The sequence below is a fragment of the Elephas maximus genome, chromosome 3, assembly GCF_024166365.1.
Source record: "Elephas maximus indicus isolate mEleMax1 chromosome 3, mEleMax1 primary haplotype, whole genome shotgun sequence".
In the NCBI taxonomy this organism is placed as follows: Eukaryota; Metazoa; Chordata; class Mammalia; order Proboscidea; family Elephantidae; genus Elephas; species Elephas maximus.
This window is the reverse complement of record NC_064821.1, coordinates 186,596,359-186,619,120: the sequence shown is the minus strand read 5'-3', so window position 1 is coordinate 186,619,120 and position 22,762 is coordinate 186,596,359. Positions and strand designations below refer to the sequence as shown.

Genomic DNA, 22,762 nt, shown 5'->3' with positions numbered 1-22,762 from the left:
GCCTTAGTTTGAGATCTCAAAGTTTCTTCCCTCTTTTATTTACATTGCCTCCAAACTGTATCTTTGCCTTATCAGTTCAATCCACCATCCACACTCTTAGTAGAGTTACGTTTGTTAAATAAAATTCTGATCCTATCGCTTTTCTACTTAAAACCCTCCAGTTACTACTCACTGCAAACACAATGATATTCACATCACTTAGCATGGCTTTCAAGGCCTTCCAGGGCCATCTCTCACTATTCTTTCCCACACAATCCAGTAAGTGCATTCTTTAAAGCTCAGCTCAAATGTCACCTCCTCTTGACCTCTCTATAAGAGAATGAGTTGCTTCTTCACCTGTCTTTCTATATGAATTTGTAAATACCTTTATTATACCACATATCACATTGTTTATATGTCTGCTTTCTTCATTAGATTGTGAACTCTTTGAGGATAGGGAGCATGTCTTCTTCATTTTTAGCCTTGTGACAAATAAGGTGACTGGTGAGTAGTCAACTCGAAGCAAATGCCTATTGAATGAATGAATGACCCCTGAACACTGTGACCTATCTCTTGGTCTGAATTTACCTTAGTTGCCTGCAGATAATCTTTACTAACCAAAAGGTTAGCAGTTCAAATCCACCTAGAGGCACCTCGGAATAAATCCTGGCAATCTGCTTCCAAAATGTCACAGGCTTAAAAACCGTGTGGAGAGCACAGTTCTACTCTGCACACGTGGAGTCACCATGAATCAGGCTCGACAGCAACTGGATTGGCTTTTTGTTATTGTTGTTGTTGTTACCGACCTACATATTTATCTATCTATTCATCCACCCATCCTCCATCCATCCATCTATAATATTCCTATCTATGACGATAGCAGGTGAGAACAGGGACTAGGATCCTATTTCAAGTTTCCAGCCCCTCCTGATCTTCTACATTCTCCTGTAATTACTGGCCCTTGCTAGACTCTGTCTGAACAGATGACATTCATGCAGCCTATGGTTAAAAATGGCTATACTGTCTCTGTCCTGTCTTGCTCCTGGAGTTTTTTCCCGTACCCTAATGCTACATCATTCTGTCACCAACCCTTATTTCCATGGGACATAGAATGGTGACTGGTTCATTTTTACTGTTGATACTAGTCATTGCTGATAAGGTCACTTTCAAGACTTCACGATCTCTCTGTTCCTAACCTTTCAAATGTTATTGAAGGATTTCCCACTTAACTACATGAGGTGACCAGTGGTTTTTCTATTATTACTTCTATTACTTTTTTCCATAATTGTCAGAGAAAACTCTCATATGTTACAGTTCCTGTATAGATGCGATGCCTGTCACACCCTAGATTGCCCCTACCTACCTCCACAGCTGTGCTTGAGGAGTTTAATACACCACCATGATTTCTGCAGAAATAACATCTTATCTATAGAAGCATTTCCTCGAGAATAGTTCTTCAGTGTTCAAAAGACTTGTCCTTTATCATTGTTGTCGGTGTGTCTCTTTCTCTCACATTGTATGTATGTGTGTGTGTTACCAGTGACTTCGGCATCTGAAGTAGCTGAAATAACACGGTTTACACACACACATACACAATCCTCCGCCACAGGCTTACTTCAATTCTTTTCTCTATTTCCAACCTTGCAGTCCCTTTCTGGTTTCCTCTTCTGCATTCTCTATACCTCAGTGAATCTGCCAGTGAATACCTGGGAATAAATATATTAGACACATAAAGCACTGAGAAGCAATCCAGATTGGCATGAAATATATGCCAACATATATGCTTATATCAGGAAAAAAAACTCATTTTCCCTCACCCTCATTCTCCCTGGGATATTCCTTCCCTCCCTATCTCTGTCTCTCCCTATCTCTCTCTTGTTCCCTCTATTACTCTGCTCTCTCTCTCCCTCTCACACACACACATACGCACACATACACACACACACAAAAAGGCATGAAAGAAAGCAGAGTCTGAGGGCTCTGAAGGCACCTTGAAAATTTTGCCTGGGACCAGCATTAATTTCCTTGACCGTTGTCCTAGCAAATACAAGCTGTGAGTAAAGGTGTTCCTGCCAGATACGGCTCCACAACTATATAGCTGAGTAGGAACATCAGCTTCAACTATGCTAAGAAATCCAAGAGATTATTCACCCTGGAAAAATTCCAACCCCCAAACAGCACCTCCCTAGGAGATGACTAACGCTCCTGTAGGAAATCATTTAACCACAAATTCCAACTCCCCTTCACTCCTACAGCCTCAGTCACAGTTCTCAAAGGCTGCTCCATTAAATCGTGACAACCTGATCCACACTTTTCAGCCCATTAGGTAGAAAATGGGAGGGACAGATCATTGAATGATTGTAATTGAAATCCTGTAATTTATGATTTGTCAATAGCTCCTATGTTTTGGGGAGTTTTCTTTTACCCTTTCACAAATCCTGGCAGCCACATTACATAATTACAGACACCTAAAATGCATTTGGGACCACTGCATTGTCTGGTAACAACGAGACAGAGAAGAAGCCCCACATCACAGAGTTCATTATTCCAAAGCCAGTTATTTTAAAGCGTTAGGGGAAAAAATCCTTTCAGGTTACCTCTTTCCTGGCTGTCAAGTCAATTCCTACTCGTAGTGACCCTATAGGACAGAGTAGAACTGCCCCATAAGGTTTCCACAGAGCAGCTGGAGGATTCAAACTGCCAACCTTTTCGTTCATAACTGAATGAATAACCACTGCACCACCAGGGCTCGCCTTTGAGATTAAAAGGGTAAAAAGCCAGTATGGAGTAGGATCAGCTGTGTTAGCATGAACTAGGGCATGGACAGCAAGTGTTACCTCCTGTCTACACCATAAAGTGGAAATGCCAGTCCTGTTACCCCTGCAGCTACTAAACTGTATTGATGAAATGGCATCTGAGCTGAGCTGAAGGAAGTCAGGCAAGGAAATTGACTTGAATCATGGAATCATTGTTCTTAGGTTGAAAGGGGGATTTTTCAGACTTTCACCCCAAGGTACCTCCACTCAACTCCCTTCTAAAATATCCCTGCCTCATGTTCTTCTCCCTGTAACTGATGCAAACTAATACAATGGAATGCGGGGCCCCGGTGGTACAGTAATTTAGTGTTCGACAGCTAACCAAAAGGCCGGCAGTTCGAATCCACCAGCTGCTCCTTGGAAACCCTAGGGCCAGCTCTACTCTGTCTTATAGGGTCTCTATGAATCGGAATAAACTTGACGGCAACGGGTTTTTGTTTTTGCTTTTTATAAAATGGAAAGAGGATTTGGAGTAAAAACTCCTGATTTGGAGACATGGGTCCTGACTGTTTAATTTACCAACCACGCACCCTTGGAACTCACAATCTTCAACTACCATATGAGGATTCTAGACTAGTTGATTACCAAGGTCCATCCAGTTGAAAATTCTCTAGGCAATGGTGGGGAGCTCACTCTCTCCAAAAACAGTTCTTTACTTTTTGGATAATTCTCAGTATTAAAAAGTTCTTCCTTATAAAAAGCTGATATACTTCCCTATAGTTTCTAAGTTCTACCTGTTGTTGTAGTCATGTGCCACCCAGTCAATTCTGACTGATAATGACCCTATAGGAGAGGGTACAACTGCCCCACAGGGTTTCCTAGGCTGTCTCACCAGGTCTTTTCTCCCACAGAGTAGCCAGTGGGTTCGAAGCACAGACCTTTTGGTTAGAGCCAAGTGCTTAACCATTAAAACACCAGGGCTCCTTGAGTTCTACCAACGTTGGGATAATACAGCCCAATAACAATCCTTCTATACATAAAACCATTTATATATTTGAAGACAGTTTTATGTCTCCCATCCATCTGCTTCTCAGTGGGTTCCATTTAACACCCATCTAGCCAATCACCCTTCTTACTTTACTCAGAACACATACCAAGTTGTCCATATCCCTTGTGAAAAGTGGTCACCAAACTTAATTGAAATCTCTAGAAACAATCTGGCAAACAATCGAGGTGAAATTCGTAGATAGAAAGGGACATGAATAGATGCCTGTGATATTTTCCTATCATAAACCGGATCTCAGTTTCTTATAAATGTCTGTTCTAGCTTTCTAGAGACAAGAATCAGGAAGGATATCATCAGGGACAATTTGGTAAAGAATGCCACGACTTATTTTGTTCTAGTTATTATACTTTTTTTAATGCAGCCTAAAATATCATGACCTCTTTTGGCTACTACGTGACATGAGCACTGTCACACCTTCTTTTACTCATATCTTCTACCTCATCCTTGTGAAGTTTAATTTAGAACATAAGTCAGTAAGATTCATTTTATTCAATTTGAGCCACTGGTGGAACATGCTAAAATCTTCTTGGATCTTCAGCCTATCCTAAAAATATTTCCCATTTGCCAACATTTTCTTCCAAGTTATGATAAAATATAATGATCATAGCATGGTCCTGGATTAGAGTAATACAGACGGCCCTCCAACTTAAAATGAAGCGACCAGATTTGGGTCTTCTGGCCTTTATAAGGTCAAGTCACAGGCTTCCTTGACCTTGCCACTTTATGGGCTCTACCCTCTTCAGCTCACTCATACCCCATTATCTAGTCTTTCTGATGCCCTGAAATGATTTTCACAGTAAAATTTACCCAGGACATGGGGCACATTTTAAAAATGTTTAAATCTTTAAAACATTAAAAATATAAATAAAGCTAACCAAAAGAAAAAGAGAGAGAGAAATTCACACCCAGAGAAACATGGTGTAATGGAAATAATGTGGGTGTTGGAGTCAGATGACCTGAGTTTGAATCCTAGTTCTGTAACTTACTTGCTGAGAGACCTTGCACACCCTATCGCTTATCGGTTCCCTCATCTCTAAGATAAAGATAATAACCACGACCTCACAGGGTTCTCCTGAGGATTAGAATACTTGCAAAATCTTAGTACTGCTTAGCACATAGTGGACATGCAATATAGATTACTATTGCAGCATGGTAAGAGAACGACAAAAACACAATGACTACGGGCACAAAGAGACAATAAAATCCAAGAAGAAAAGAGGAGAAAAGGGAGAACTATGTTCCGTGGATGTTAACTGATGTCCCACAAAAGAAGGGATTGATGGTATAATAAGGTTAAGAATGAGAGCATTAAATAAACTTTTTAAACTCATTTCATTGCCTCAAAACAAGATTGACCACCCCCCTGTACTTCTTATTTAACAATGTTCCAGGCACTGTTATACGACCCAAGGACACAAGAGATAACTCAGATCCAGTCAATGCCAGGGTGAGATGGGACACCAAATCCTGGAAGGAGACAGACATATATAAATAAATGATTAAAATAAAATCTGGATGGTGCTATAAGAGAGGTAAACATAGAGTGTGTGAGAGAGCAGTGGCAGGGATAAGGATCTATCTGGAGATGTCAGAGAAGGCTTCATGATGGAGTTGATGATTCAGGAGAGTCTTAAAAGACCAAGAGAAGTTAAGATTCAGGGACCATTCCCCAAACCCCAGGTAGTAAGGATAGCATGTAGAGATCCTCAACAGTGATGGGACATTAAAAAATCATGTAAGGAATGTGGGTATCTAGAGTGATGTTTCCAAAAAATATAGGTGTCAAGAGAAGCAACTGTAAAGATAGAGATTCATGTCCATTGTGAAGATGTTTGTATATTAAGTTAAGGAATTTGGAATTTATTCTGCAGGCAAGGAGGAGCCAGCAGAGGTCCTTAAGCAAGGAATGACATGATAAGATTGGAAGATGGATCTGGCAGTCTGTGTTAGAGAGAGGGGCTAGTCATGATGCTTCTTAGGAACATCCAGGTGAAGGATGGTGAGGTCGAGAACTAATAACTACAGCACTGGGGATAGAGAGTAGAGCTGCATGAAGGACATAAGTCTGGGTGGAGTTGATATGATACAAACGTGAGAAGTAAAAGAGAGGGAGAAATGAAAAATGACTTTGTCGAGCTTGAGACACCTAGTGGATGGGGATGTCATTAACCAACATCTGGATTCCTGGAAGGTAGTATATTTTGGTAGGGGCCACAACAATGAGTTCAGTTTTGAACAGTATAGACTAAGGTAACCAGAGGACATACAAATGGAGATGTGGTCTGTTTGACATAACAATGTGGAAGTCAAGAGAGAGGCCAGGGATAGAAGTCTTCTGTATATTCACTGGAGTGAATGAGAAAACCTACAGTTAAAGAAGGAAGAGTATGTGGAACATTTCATTGTAATTATCTTGAAAATAAGGTAAAATTAAACAAATGACTTTACCTAATAAGCTCATGCTACCACTGCCGTCGAGTCGATGCCGATACTCATAGTGACCCTATAGAACAGAGTAGCACCTAGTTTTTTTGTTTAGCACCTAGTGAACACTGCTTCTAACTCAAAGAGCTCACATTCTTTCACTCTTTTGAAAAATCAGTATCTTCTCTCCTTTCATCAGAAGATCAACATTCATCTCACTGACAAGTTTTCTCAGTATGCTGAGATGAAATTCACAGGTGGAAAGGGACATGAAGATAAATGTTTGTGATATGTTCCTACAATTAACTGGATTTTAGTTTCTTATCAATGTCTATTCTACCCTTTAGAGACAAGCATCAGGAAGTATGTTTATCAACAGATAATTTATCAAGCACTTACCTAGTTAAAGTGGAATTAGAAAGAAGTAGAAGGTGTGTTCCCCACACACAAAGAATCTGTGATAGCCAAAACGATCCTTTCATAAAATTGCCAATATATGGCATTTGCGTCAAACCTAAATTTGGAACTCGCTAATACCAGTGCAGAGGAGTACGTGAGGAAACAGAAGTAAACACATGTCACCTGAGCAGTAGAGGTGGAGCTGTGGGGTGTACCTGGCTTTGGTTAGGAATGAATCAGACCATCCCACAGAGATGGCTCCTCCCTGGATGGACCATTTATCTGCTATAAAAAGGCCATTATCCAAGGCTTCAGCACCCAGCAAGGTCCTTCAGGCTACATACTACTTGCTCTTCTGGTGAACAAGGTAAGGGAGAGGAAATCCATCTAACTTCATCTACTTGGTGTTAAACAAGGTGGAAATCTGGATGTGTACTCTAAGGCAATAAGTTCTAGATGTTTGGGGCTGTTTATTTTTAGTGGTGTTGTTACTAAAACTTCTTTTTTTGTATAGAAGGAAATGAGAACACAAATTTGACTCCTATGAGGCTATTTAATACTTTTTGGATTGCTGGACTGTGCATTTATTCATTCATTCAATGAATATGTATTAACTACCTTCTATTTTTTATTTGCCAAGTACTGCTCTTACCTCTGGAGCCCTAGTGGCACAGATGTTAAGAACTCAGCTGCTATCCAAAAAGTCAGCAGTTCGAATCCACCAGCTGCTTCTTGGAAACACTGTGGTACAGTTTTACCCTGCCCTATAAGGTCACTGCATGTCAGAATTGACTCGAGGGCAATGGGTTTTGTTTGGTTTTGGGGCTCTTACCTCTGATTATGTAGCAGTGAACACCATAAACTCCCTCTTCTTAAGAGCTTACATTTAATAGGGGAGATCACCAGTAAACAATAAACAAATGAATAAGGTAATTTCAGATACTGAGAAGAAAATTAGATTGGATGGTCAGGGAAGACCTCTCTGGGGAAATAGCTTTTGAGCTGAGATCTCGATGACAAAAGAAATAGGCCAAGGCAGAGGGCAAGGCTCTAAAGCAGGAGTAAACTTGTTTCAAAGCACAAAAAGAAACCAGCGTGCTAGAAAATATTTAACAACAGAAACACTGGTATGGTGATGTCTGAGAGCTAAGCAGGTATAGATCTTGTAAAGAGGATTGTAGTAGAGTTTCTACATTATTTTAAGTTCATAGGAAGTCATTAGCGGGTATTAAGGAGGGGGAGTAACATAATGTAACATATGTTGTTAAAAGATCACTCTGGGCTGCTATATGGAAAACAGGATTACAGGAAGCTAAGAGTGGAAGTAGAAAGATAGGTTGCAGTAGTTTAGGTGTGAGATGATGGAAATAATAGAAAGGTGAGAAGACACCTGTTTGCTCAATCCAAAATCTAGCTGTCCATGAATCCTGTTTTTCTCTTACAACACACAAGTGATTCATCACCAGATCCCGTCAACTCTACCTACAAACCACGCAGAATTCATCCACTTTCCTCCCTCTTCACCACTACCACTCTAGTCCAAGCTCCCACCTCTATTACATTATTGGATATACCACAACTCGTCTACTGAGAAGTATTTGGGTTGCTTACATTGTAGGAGGTATTATAAATAACAGGGTTTTGAACAGTTTCGTACATGACTTTTGGTTACATATGTGTATGATTTCTGTTGGGACTACTCCTAGGAGTCAATTAAACTAAACCAAAAAACCAAATCCGTTGCTGTCCTGTTGATTCCAACTACTGAGTCTTAGATACCGCCAAACAATTTTCCAAAGTGCTTCTGACAGTTTACACTCCCACCAACAGTATATGAAAAACCTGCTCTTTCCACAACCTCAGCAACATTTGGTATTATCAGGCTTTTTTGTGGAGTTGCTTCCTTTTGTTTTTTAAGTCATTCTGGTGGTTGTGTTGTGGTCTTATTTAATTTACATTTCCCTGATGATTAACAAGGTTGAGTACCTTTTAGTATGTTTACAGGCCATTTTGGATTTTTCTTTTTTGTAAGTTCCTGTGGCCTCTATCCATTTTTGTATTGGTTTGCCTTTTCTTACATACTGATTTGTAGAAGTTATTTTAATATTCAGGACAGAGCCCTTTATTGGTTATTTTTTTGCTTTTTTCCTCCACTCTGTTCCTTGCCCTTCTCTGGTGTCTTTGAATAAACAGACATTCCTACTTTCAACGCAGTCTCATTCATCAGTCTTTTTCTTTATGATTAGTACTTTGAGTTCTATTTAAGTCATATTTCCCTACCCCAAGATCTTGAAGATATTCTCTTATGTCATCTTCTTTTAACTTTTACATGTAAAATCTCCCTGGGAATTAAATTTTTTGTTTTTAAAATGGGAATCCAATTAAGCCACCACCGCTTGTTCCAAAGACCACCTTTTCCCTGTTGATCTGAAGTATAAGCTTTGCCATAAATCAAATGTCCATAGTGAAATACGTCTGATTTTCGACTTTTTCCATTGTCCCATTTGCTTAGACTTGCATCAATGCCATGCTGTTTTCCTTTAAAATATCTCTTGATACCTGTTATGTATGTCCTCCAACTTTGTCTCCAAGATTGTCTTGGCTAATCTTACCCTTCTATATTTTCATACAAATTTTAGAAATCAGTTTATTGACCTCCATTAAAAAAAAAAAGCTGTTGAGATTTCAAATGGGATTTTACTGATTCTATAAATGCATTTGGAGAGAATTGGCAGCTTAACAATATTGTGAATTCCAATTCATGAACAGGACATATTTTTGCATTTATTTAAACCTTCTTTACCTCAATAACATTTATAATTTTCTGTATATAGATCTTTTGTCTCTCACTAGATTTATTCCTAGAATTTCCTGACTTTTAATGCTTTTGTAAATAGGATCCTTTCTTGTTTCATTTCCTAATTGTTTATTGCTGTCATATAGAAATACAATTGACTTTTGTATATTGATCTTGTAATCAGCAACATTGTTAAATTTATTTATTCTAATAGTTTAGCTGTACATTCTTTTGGATTTTCTACATACAAATATCATATTATTCTGTGAGTAATGGTGATCTTACTACTTCCTCTCCAATTATTCTATGCCTTTAATTCTTATTCTTGACTTTTTGCTCTGGCTAGGACCTCCAGTACAATGTTGCACAGGATGATAGCAGGTATACTAATCTCATTTCCAAACTTAAGGATGAAAACTTCCAGCATTTCACCATTAAATGTGGTGTTTGCTAGAACATTTACATACACATAAATGATATCTTTTATTTATAAATCATGAATTAATGTTGATTTTATGAACTGGGTTTTTTTGTTTGCTCATTTGTTTTGTTTTTGCATCTGTTGGGAGGCCCATATGTTTTTTTCTCCTTTGTTCTGTTGTTATGAGTTGGTTGATTTTCAATATTAAGCCACACTTGAATTTCTGGAATAAAATTCACTTAGGCATGCTGTATATTCTGTCTACACAATGCTGGATTCAGTTTGCTAATATTTTCTTCTGAACTTTTGCATCTATATTCATGAAAGAAATTGTTCTGAAAATTTTGGTTCTTTCAATATCCTTGTCAGGTTATGGTATCAAGGTTATGCTGGATTTATAAAATGAGTGTTCCCTCTTTTTCAATTCTCTGAAACAATCTGTGTAACATTAGGGTTATTTCTTTCTCACACAATAAATACAATTCACCAGTGATGCCATCTGACCTGCAGTTTTTCTGCCACTGGAAATGTTTTAATTTCATATTTGATTTGTTTAATTGATATAGGACTATTTAAGTTTTCCATTTCTTGTTGATTCAGTTTTGATAAATAGTGCTTTCTAGAAATGTGTCTATTTCATCTAAATTTTCAAATTTATTGGTATAAAGTTTTCCATAATATATTCTTATTATCTTTCTAATGTCTGTAATCTATAGCAATATCATCTTTAACTTTCTTCATATTGGCTATTTATGACTTTGCTCTTAATTAATTTTGCAGTATGTATCAATTTTATTAGATTTTCAAAGACTAAATCTTGATTTTGTTGATCCTCTAACACTGCTTCCTATTTCATTAATTTCAGCTCTCATCTTATTATCTCCTTCATTCTACTTTCTTTGGGCTTAATTTATTGTTCTTTTTCAAACTTCTTGATAAAAATATTTAGGTTATTGATTTTTCAGCCTTTCCTCTTTTCTAATATGTACACTTAAGCTATAAATTTCCCATTAGACATGGAATTAAGGCATCCTAAATAGGACAGAGTAAAACTAAAACTAAGGCACCCTAAAAAAAAAAAAAAATTTTTTTTTTACTGTTTTGTTATTCATATTCTTTTCATTTTCATTTACTTCAAAATATTTTTTTAACTTCTACTGTGATTTATTCTTTAATCTTTTGATTGTTTAGAAGTTATTTTTCATTTCTAAATGTTTGGGTATTTTTCTAGTTATCTTTCCATTACTGAATTCCAGTTTAATTCCACTGAGGTAGAGAGCAAACTGTATTATTTCAATCCTTTAAAATTTGTGGAGGCTTGCTTTGTGATCCAGCATATGGTTGATTTTAAATGTTTCATGTGCATTTCAAAAGGATGTGTATCCTGCAGTTGTTAGGTGCAGTGTTCAACATATGTTAGTTAATGTTTACATTAATTATTTGTGGAAATCTTCTATATCCTTACAGATATTTTTCCCTACATGCTATTTCATTTACTAAGAGAGAAATGTTAAAAAAAATCTCCCACTACGATTGTATATTTGTTTATTTCTCCTTAAAATTCTGTCAATTTTTGTTGTATTTTGAGGCTATGCTATTAACTGAGCACTGGGTTTTTTTGGGTTACCGGGTTATTAAGTGCATATCAATTTAGAACTCTGATTATATCCTTTTTAGTGAATTGGGGCCCTAGTAGTGCCATTTGGCTATTAACCAAAAGGCCAGCAGGTTGAATCCAACAGAAGCTCCTTCAAAACCTTATGGGGCAGTTCTACTCTGTCCTATCGGATCGTTATGAGTCTGAATCGACTCAATGGCAATGAGTTTTCTTAGTGAACTGATTTTTCATTGTTATGAAGAATTCTTCTAGTAATGCTTTTAGCCTTAGTCTATTCTATCAGGTATTAATGTCGTGACACCAGTTTTCTTTTTAGTGTTTGGTGGTATGCTGTTTCCATCCCTTTACCTTCAACCATTCTTATCATATTTAATGCATGTCTCTTGTAAGTAGCATACAGTTAGGCTTTCTTAACAGTTTGACAATCTTTGTCTTTTAATTCAAGTATTTAGCCCAATTATATTCAGTGTTATTACTGAGCTATTTGGCTTCCATTTACCATATTACTATCGATTTCTACTATCCCATCTGTTCTATATTTTTTCTTTTTTCTTATCTTAGATTGACTAAATGTCACAAAATTCCCCCAATATTAGCTTATTAATTACATATTCTTTTACCGTTCTTTTCATGGTTATCATAGAGATGCAGCATCCTTGACTTACTAGAGTGTATTATAAAAAGGACTTTAACCACTACCTAAAGCATTCAAGTATCTGACAATGCTTGAATTCCATTTACCCCTTTGAGTCTTACCTGGTATTGTTGTGTGTTTTGATTCTATCTACTTAAATTCCAAAAGATACTGTTGTTGTTATTTTATGCAGTCAATATCTACTTAGATTCTGCCACACATTTACCCTTGCAATTGTTCTTTAGTCTTTCCTGCCTCTTTTATGCTTCTAACTAGCATCATCTTTTAATATTTCCTTTACCACAAAGCCTTCTACTATCAGCTTAAAATCTCCTCACTCTATATCATAACACTCTTATTTTAATTCTACATGTATCACTTATCATATCTAATTGCTTCCCTTATTTGTTTGCTTATTGTCTACATAAGAGTAGGCAACTTATCTATCTTGTTCACTACTATATCCCCAGAGCATAAAATAGGGCCTAACCCTTAAGTGAATAGGGAGTGAATGAATGAATCCACAACTCACGGGAAAGATCAGGACTGGAGAGGTAAATTAAGAAGTCACTAGAGAGATGGCATCTGAAGTCGAGGGATTCAATGAGATTGCCTAAGAAAAGTGTATAGATATAAAAAAAAAAAAAAAAGAAGATCTAGGATATAGCCATGCTGACTTCCATCATTTAGGGATTGAGCAGAAGAGGAGAGGGTAGCAAAGAATACTGAGAGGGAGCAGCCAACAGATAAGAGGACCATCAGGAGAATGTAGCATCGTAAAATCCAAGAAACAAAAAGGTTTCATCAGTAGGAAATGGGTAACTCCATGGCACACTACCAAGAAGCTGAATAGAATGATGGTGATGGAGAACTGACCACTATATTCAGCAACTTGGAGATAATAGGTAATTTGACACAACGCAGGTTCAGGTGAGTGGTGGAGAAAGAAATTGAGAGATGTACATTAAAAAGAAAGTGGGAGGCAAACATTTTAAGGAAGTAAGCATTGAAAATTCTTCTAAGAATCTTGTCTATAAAAGGAAGCCATTAATTAGGACAGTAAGATGAAGGGGGATATGCTGCTGGAGAAGAGAATGTTGATTCAAGGGAGAGTTTTTGAGATGCTGTTCCTTAAATGGAACACCAGTGACGTGGTGGCTAAAAGCTATGGTTACTAACCAAAAGGTTGGCAGCTGGAATCCACAAGGTACTCCTTGGAAAAGCTATAGAGCAGTTCTACTCCGTCCTTTACGATCTCTAAGAATTGGAATCAACTCAAAGGCAATGGGTTTGTTTTGGTTTTGGTTTTGGTTTTTTATTCCTTAAATGGTAACATGAAAGCCAGTCAATAAAAACATTTTTTGTAATATTAGGAAAAAAAAAAAAAAAAACACTGCCATCGAGTTGATTCTGACTCATAGTCACCCTACAGGACAGAACAGAACTGTCCCATAGGGTTTTCAAGGAGTGGCTGGTAGGTTGGCTGCTGGTGGATTAAAATTTTTGTTACCAGCCAAGCTCTTAACCACTGCACCACCAGGGCTCCAACTGAAAATATCAAACCAAGAGGATTCAGATTCTGACTCTTCTATAAGTAACCAGATAGTTTTCTGACAAAGTTTCTCGATATGTTATTCAACCTCATGGGTGTTGTCAATCCAGGTGCAACAAGAAGTGTTTACTATACCACAAACACTTCCTTGTTGGGCTAAAAAAAAAATCTATAGATGAAATTAAACTGCTTAGGAGAAAATGTGGATTAAAAAATGTAAAGTCTCGTTAGGAAAATTCTAGAAAGAAAACAAAAATTCTACAAAACTTAATATTTATTCCTTCTTCCTAGGTTCACATATATTTTCCAAAAGATGTCTACTCTCCTGGAAAACATCATTGCCATCATTGACCTTTTCCAGCAATATTCGAGCAACGATAAGGAAAATGACACATTGAGCAAAAAAGAGCTGGAGGAACTACTGGAAACAGAGTTTCGGCCAATCCTGAAGGTAAAAACTACTTGCCAAAATAGCACTCCTCATCACTACTTTGAACAAAGATTACTATGATCCCTTTTGAATTTTTACCTTTTGGAATAGGAACACAGCAAGTCTTACTTCAAAACAGGTAAAATTTGTTTTCATCCCTTTATGTACAAACAACACGGGTACACACACATTCATGCACACACACAAATTGTTCTCTAGAAGAAAAGAATGTAACTATGTGCTGACAAACAAATGAATATAAATAAGTTAGTTCTTCCTAATATTCTTCCAAACCCGAAGATAATTAAGAGGGCATTTTTAAAAAATAAATCAATTGTGGATTATATAAAATGCTGAGGCATTTTATATAAAAAAAAGAGGCACTTCTATCATAAAATCTTTTCTAAATAGCACACTAGGCTTTAATATTTATTTACATTGCCTAGTTCCCGTATTTACCTCCTCATTCACAATTGACTAAATGAGATTTAAAAAAGTAAAAAAATTCTTGTTGGGATTCCACATTTCAGTGCCAGGGATTCACATGCCCACAGTTCACTTAAAAGTATTTAACTGAGGATTCAAGTCAGTCTGATGAACTCTGCTTTTCTGTTTTTCTCTATACAGAACCCAGATGATCCAGATACTGGTGATGTCTTCATGCATATCCTGGATCTAGACCACAACAAGAAAGTAGACTTCACTGAGTTTTTTCTGATGGTATTCAAGTTGGCCCAAGCATATTATGAGTCTATGAAGAGACAGAACCTCAAAGCATCAAGCCCAAAGCAGAAAAAGTATGGTCACAAACACCAAAATGAAGAAGATGAAATAGAAGATGAGGAAAAGGTAGAAGAACGAAGAAGGAAATCAAGTCTTTCAAAAAGGCATGGACAAACAGGGAAGAAGTGTGTAACAGGAACAGACAAAAAGAAACATAGATCTAGCTCCAAAAACAAAGGAAGAAGAGATGATTCATCTCCTTCTGGCCACAGGGAGAAAAATGGGAAAAACCATCATCACCATACTGGTAAACACAAGAGGTCAAGTTTCATTGATCTAGGAGAAGAAACAAACATCTCAAGCATAAACCAAAAAAGGGAAGTAGGAGATGAGCATAATTATGGTTCTGAAAACAGGGAAAGAGGAAGTGCAAGATGGGAATATTCGAGCCAAGAAGAATCAGAAGATTCAGACAGGCAATCTGGGCCCCCTGGAACAAACCACAATGGATTCACTCACCACCAGTCAAGAGGCACGAGGCACTCAGGGTCTAATCAAGAACACAGATCTGATAGTCAACAGTCTCACTCTACCCACAAATACTCACTTTCTGCTGCCAGAGGAAGACAAGGATCAAGGCATGGACACTCTGTAGACAGCTCTACACATTCGGGCTCTGATCAGGGAGAAATATCCTCCCATGGACAGTCCAGATCAAGCACAAAAAGTACGCAGGAATCCCATCAAGAGCATGCAGCAGATCACCCCAGACACTCAGGGGATGAATATGCACGATCATCATTTGAATCCGGGACAGGAAGACACAGGGGATCCAGTGTTAGCCAGGCCAGTGATAGCGAAGGACAATCAGAAGACTCACACGGACAATCTGGGTATACTGCCACACACTACCATGGATCTACCCACGGCCAGTCAAGAGATAGCTCCAGACACTTAGGGTCTCATCAAGGGCGCAGGGCCGATGCCCCACAGTCTCATCCTGCCCATGGACACTCAGATTCTACTGCCAGAGGAAGACAGTCATCTTCTCATGGACAGTCTGTAGACAGTTCCAGGCATTCGAGTTCTCACCAGGGAGAGACATCCCCTCAGGGAGAGTCCAGATCAAGCACAAGAGGTAGGCAGGAAACCCAACAAGAGCACTCAGCAGACCACTCCAGACACTCAGTGGCTGAACATGGACGATCATTATCTGAATCTGGGGCAGGAAGACACAGAGGATCTAGTGTTAGCCAGGCCAGTGATAGTGAAGGACAATCAGAAGACTCACACAGACAATCTGGGTCTGCTTCAGGACACCACCATGGATCCAACCATGGCCAGTCAAGAGACAGCTCAAGACACTCAGGGTATCACCAAGGGCACCAAGCCGATGCCCCACAGTCTCATTCTGCCCATGGACAAACAGATTCTACAGCCAGAGGAAGGCAAGGACCATCTTACGGGCACTCTGCAGACAGCTCTAGGCATTTGGGCTCTCGTCAGGGAGAGACTTCTGTCCATGGACAGTCAAGATCAAGCACAAGAGGTAGGCAAGAATCCCACCAAGAGCACTCAGCAGACAGCTCCAGACGCTCAGGGCCTGGACATGCACGGCCATCATCTGAATCCGGGGCAGGCAGACACAGAGGATCTAGTGTTAGCCAGGCCAGTGATAGTGAAGGACAATCAGAAGACTCACACAGACAATCTGGGTCTGCTTCAGGACACCACCATGGATCCAACCATGGCCAGTCAAGAGACAGCTCAAGACACTCAGCGTATCACCAAGGGCACCAAGCTGATGCCCCACACTCCCATTCTGCCCATGGACACACAGATTCTACCACCAGAGGAGGAAGGCAAGGACCATCTTACGGACACTCTGTAGACAGCTCTAGGCATTCGGGCTCTCATCAGGGCGAGATTTCCACCCATGGACAGTCAAGATCGAGCACAAGAAGTAGGCAAGAATCCCGCCAAGAGCACTCAGCAGACCGCTCCAGACGCTCAGGGCCTGGACATGCACGGCCATCATCTGAATCCGGGGCAGGAAGACACAGGGGATCCAGTGTTAGCCAGGCCAGTGATAGTGAAGGACAATCAGAAGACTCACACAGACAATCTGGGTCTGCTTCCAGACACTACCATGATTCTACCCATGGCCAGTCAAGAGACAGCTCCAGACACTCAGGGTCTCATCAAGGGCACAGGGCCGATGGCCCACAGTCTCATCCTGCCCATGGACACTCAGATTCTACTGCCAGAGGAAGACAGTCATCTTCTCATGGACAGTCTGTAGACAGTTCCAGGCATTCGAGTTCTCACCAGGGAGAGACATCCGCTCATGGAGAGTCCAGATCAAGCACAAGAGGTAGGCAGGAAACCCAACAAGAGCACTCAGCAGACCACTCCAGACATTCAGTGGCTGAGCATAGACGATCATCATTTGAATCCGGGGCAGGACGACACAGGGGATCCAGTGTTAGCCAGGCCAGTGATAGTGAAGGACAATCAGAAGACTCGCAGAGACAATCTGGGTCTGCCTCAGGACACCACCATGGATCCAACCGTGGCCAGTCAAGAGACAGCTCAAGACACTCAGGGTATCACCAAGGGCACCAAGCCGATGCCCCACACTCCCATTCTGCCCATGGACACACAGATTCTACCACCAGAGGAGGAAGGCAAGGACCATCTTACGGGCACTCTGCAGACAGCTCTAGGCATTTGGGCTCTCGTCAGGGAGAGACTTCTGTCCATGGACAGTCAAGATCAAGCACAAGAGGTAGGCAAGAATCCCACCAAGAGCACTCAGCAGACAGCTCCAGACGCTCAGGGCCTGGACATGCACGGCCATCATCTGAATCCGGGGCAGGCAGACACAGAGGATCTAGTGTTAGCCAGGCCAGTGATAGTGAAGGACAATCAGAAGACTCACACAGACAATCTGGGTCTGCTTCAGGACACCACCATGGATCCAACCATGGCCAGTCAAGAGACAGCTCAAGACACTCAGCGTATCACCAAGGGCACCAAGCTCATGCCCCACACTCCCATTCTGCCCATGGACACACAGATTCTACCACCAGAGGAGGAAGGCAAGGACCATCTTACGGACACTCTGTAGACAGCTCTAGGCATTCGGGCTCTCATCAGGGCGAGATTTCCACCCATGGACAGTCAAGATCGAGCACAAGAAGTAGGCAAGAATCCCGCCAAGAGCACTCAGCAGACCGCTCCAGACGCTCAGGGCCTGGACATGCACGGCCATCATCTGAATCCGGGGCAGGAAGACACAGGGGATCCAGTGTTAGCCAGGCCAGTGATAGTGAAGGACAATCAGAAGACTCACACAGACAATCTGGGTCTGCTTCCAGACACTACCATGATTCTACCCATGGCCAGTCAAGAGACAGCTCCAGACACTCAGGGTCTCATCAAGGGCACAGGGCCGATGGCCCACAGTCTCATCCTGCCCATGGACACTCAGATTCTACTGCCAGAGGAAGACAGTCATCTTCTCATGGACAGTCTGTAGACAGTTCCAGGCATTCGAGTTCTCACCAGGGAGAGACATCCGCTCATGGAGAGTCCAGATCAAGCACAAGAGGTAGGCAGGAAACCCAACAAGAGCACTCAGCAGACCACTCCAGACATTCAGTGGCTGAGCATAGACAATCATCATTTGAATCCGGGGCAGGAAGACACAGGGGATCCAGTGTTAGCCAGGCCAGTGATAGTGAAGGACAATCAGAAGACTCGCAGAGACAATCTGGGTCTGCCTCAGGACACCACCATGGATCCAACCGTGGCCAGTCAAGAGACAGCTCGAGACACTCAGGGTATCACCAAGGGCACCAAGCTGATGCCCCACACTCCCATTCTGCCCATGGACACACAGATTCTACCACCAGAGGAGGAAGGCAAGGACCATCTTACGGGCACTCTGCAGACAGCTCTAGGCATTTGGGCTCTCGTCAGGGAGAGACTTCTGTCCATGGACAGTCAAGATCAAGCACAAGAGGTAGGCAAGAATCCCACCAAGAGCACTCAGCAGACAGCTCCAGACGCTCAGGGCCTGGACATGCACGGCCATCATCTGAATCCGGGGCAGGCAGACACAGAGGATCTAGTGTTAGCCAGGCCAGTGATAGTGAAGGACAATCAGAAGACTCACACAGACAATCTGGGTCTGCTTCAGGACACCACCATGGATCCAACCATGGCCAGTCAAGAGACAGCTCAAGACACTCAGCGTATCACCAAGGGCACCAAGCTCATGCCCCACACTCCCATTCTGCCCATGGACACACAGATTCTACCACCAGAGGAGGAAGGCAAGGACCATCTTACGGACACTCTGTAGACAGCTCTAGGCATTCGGGCTCTCATCAGGGCGAGATTTCCACCCATGGACAGTCAAGATCGAGCACAAGAAGTAGGCAAGAATCCCGCCAAGAGCACTCAGCAGACCGCTCCAGACGCTCAGGGCCTGGACATGCACGGCCATCATCTGAATCCGGGGCAGGAAGACACAGGGGATCCAGTGTTAGCCAGGCCAGTGATAGTGAAGGACAATCAGAAGACTCACACAGACAATCTGGGTCTGCTTCCAGACACTACCATGATTCTACCCATGGCCAGTCAAGAGACAGCTCCAGACACTCAGGGTCTCATCAAGGGCACAGGGCCGATGGCCCACAGTCTCATCCTGCCCATGGACACTCAGATTCTACTGCCAGAGGAAGACAGTCATCTTCTCATGGACAGTCTGTAGACAGTTCCAGGCATTCGAGTTCTCACCAGGGAGAGACATCCGCTCATGGAGAGTCCAGATCAAGCACAAGAGGTAGGCAGGAAACCCAACAAGAGCACTCAGCAGACCACTCCAGACATTCAGTGGCTGAGCATAGACAATCATCATTTGAATCCGGGGCAGGAAGACACAGGGGATCCAGTGTTAGCCAGGCCAGTGATAGTGAAGGACAATCAGAAGACTCGCAGAGACAATCTGGGTCTGCCTCAGGACACCACCATGGATCCAACCGTGGCCAGTCAAGAGACAGCTCAAGACACTCAGGGTATCACCAAGGGCACCAAGCTGATGCCCCACACTCCCATTCTGCCCATGGACACACAGATTCTACCACCAGAGGAGGAAGGCAAGGACCATCTTACGGGCACTCTGCAGACAGCTCTAGGCATTTGGGCTCTCGTCAGGGAGAGACTTCTGTCCATGGACAGTCAAGATCAAGCACAAGAGGTAGGCAAGAATCCCACCAAGAGCACTCAGCAGACAGCTCCAGACGCTCAGGGCCTGGACATGCACGGCCATCATCTGAATCCGGGGCAGGCAGACACAGAGGATCTAGTGTTAGCCAGGCCAGTGATAGTGAAGGACAATCAGAAGACTCACACAGACAATCTGGGTCTGCTTCAGGACACCACCATGGATCCAACCATGGCCAGTCAAGAGACAGCTCAAGACACTCAGGGTATCACCAAGGGCACCAAGCCGATGCCCCACAGTCTCATCCTGCCCATGGACACTCAGATTCTACTGCCAGAGGAAGACAAGGATCGTCTCATGGACAGTCTGTAGACAGCTCTAGGCATTCGGACTCTCAGCAGGGAGAAACTTCCGCCCGTGGACAGTACAGATCAAGCACGAGAGATAGACAGGAATCCCACCAAGACCACTCAGCAGATCAGTCCAGATACTCAGGGGCTGGAAATACACAGGCATCGTTTGAATCCGGAGCAGGAATACACAGGGGATCCAGTGTTAGCCAGGCCAGTGATAGTGAAGGACAATCAGAAAACTCACAGAAACAATCTGGGTATTCTTCCACACACTACCATGGATCTACCCACGGCCAGTCAAGAGACAACTCCAGACACTCAGGGTCTCTTCAAGAGCACAGAGCCGATGGCCCACTGTCTCACTCTGATTTGTCTGCCAGAGGAAGACAAGGATCGTCTCATGGACAGTCTGTAGACAGCTCCAGGCATTCAGGTTCTCACCAGGGAGAGACATCCGCTCATGGAGAGTCCAGATCAAGCACAAGAGGTAGGCAGGAAACCCAACAAGAGCACTCAGCAGAACACTCCAGACACTCAGTGGCTGAACACGTACAATCATCACATGAATCCGAGGCAGGCAGACACAGGGGATCCAGTGTTCGTCAGGCCAGTGACCAGGAAGGACAATCCGAACACTCACGGAGCCAATCTGGGTCTGCTTCCAGACAAGATAGATCCACCTACGGCCAGTCAAGAGATAGCTCCAGACACTCTGGATCTCACCAAGGGCACAGAGCCGAAGCCCCACAGTCTCATTCTGCCCATGGACACTCATATTCTACTGCCATAGGAACACAAGACTCATCTCAGGGACAATCTTTCGACAGCTCTAGGCATTCAGGCTCTCATCATGGAGAGGCTTCTGCCCGTGGAGAGTCGAGATTAAGCTCAAGAGGTAGGCAGGAATCCCACCAAGAGCACTCAGCAGACCGCTCCAGACACTCAGGGACTGGACATGGACGATCATCATTTGAATCCGGTACAGGCAGAGAGAGGGCATCCAGTGTAAGCCAGGCCAGTGACATTGAAGGACAGTCAGAAGGTTCCGTTGGGCAATCAACTTCCTACCATGGAAGTTCAGGGTTTGGCTCCAGAAACCAACCTGGATCCATCCATGGTCAGTCAGGAGACAGTTTGAGGCACTCAGGCTTACATTCAGGTCAGATATCCACACAGAGGCAGTCTGACTCTACCCATGTACATCAAAGTCAGAAAGCTGATCATGGACAATCAGATTCTAATGGCAGGATAAACCAAGGGTCTAGTCTCTGTCAGTTTTATTCCGTAAATAATGACAGACAAAGGCATGATGCAGGTCATTATTGGAGACATGGCAGCTATGGAAGTTCAGATTATGACTACGGCCAGTCAGGATTTGGACAGTCTTAGTATGGAATTGTAATGAATGAGTCCACGACTATGGGACTCGGGGATAGATCTGGTAACAAACAAGCATCTAGTTATGTAGGTTGTTGTATGAGATCATGTATGCCAGGCAGTAACAGACACATTATAACACATGGCCATTCAAATGATATTTCAAAAGAATTGCGATTTGGTCCGTCACAAAGATACTATTACTATGAGTGAGAAACCAATGGAAAAGCCATTAACATAAAGAGTAGGAGAATGAACCAATTACACTTCTTTCAAAAAAAAAAAACTTTTCATAACAATTTCAGGGAGGTTATATTTTCCTATCATTTTCTTTAAGCATGTTACACTGTATTCTTACTTTGGTGGTAGTTTCTGTTAGTCTCTAGGGATCATTGTACTCTGTAATTAAGAAATGGTGTACGGAAAAACAGATGTCATAGAGAGCTAAAGTGAGAGGATTATAAAAGTATATTTGGGGAAGCTGGGCTTCAAAGAAGGATTTTTTTGTCCATGAGGCTAAATTTTCAAAACTGTTCACATTGATATATTAACACGTACCAAAATTATCTAAAGCATTAAAAATATAGCATCATTGTTCTGGAAGTCAAAGCTATATATTTACATCAGAGCTGCATACATATGCCTCTTTTATCCTTCTATTTCAACACTGTATTATTCTGCATGCATTGGTTTCACCCGGAGCATAAAGAATTTGAAGAAATTGTGCTTTATGAAAATTAAAAATAAATAATTGATCAGATAACATAATTGTCTCTTTTATGCTTCTTTCTCATAGGTCCCTAAGAGACTTGCTTCCCCATGGTCAAAAGTGCATTTTTTCCCCTTTATAGCTGGAAACCTACATGACGCTATGACAGCTATACATCACACAAAAGAACGAGGAGTCCAAAGATAGAAATTAGTCAAATCCTATACTGTTGTCCACCAAAATTATTGTCCCACATATCACCCTGAGGAAGAAAAAAGACTTTGCTTAATC

The 22,762-nt window shown here is 41.7% G+C and overlaps 1 protein-coding gene across 1 annotated transcript in view; it reads left to right on the top strand.

The window, feature by feature from the left end:
• Positions 1-21,975, top strand: part of FLG (filaggrin) — a 71,751-nt gene extending 49,776 nt beyond the window's left edge. Inside the window, 3 exon segments of the mRNA XM_049875635.1 lie at positions 13,938-14,097; positions 14,704-18,656; positions 18,726-21,975. Coding sequence (XP_049731592.1) covers positions 13,938-14,097; positions 14,704-18,656; positions 18,726-21,975 — 7,363 coding nt within the window.
• The last annotated feature ends 787 nt before the right edge of the window (positions 21,976-22,762 follow it).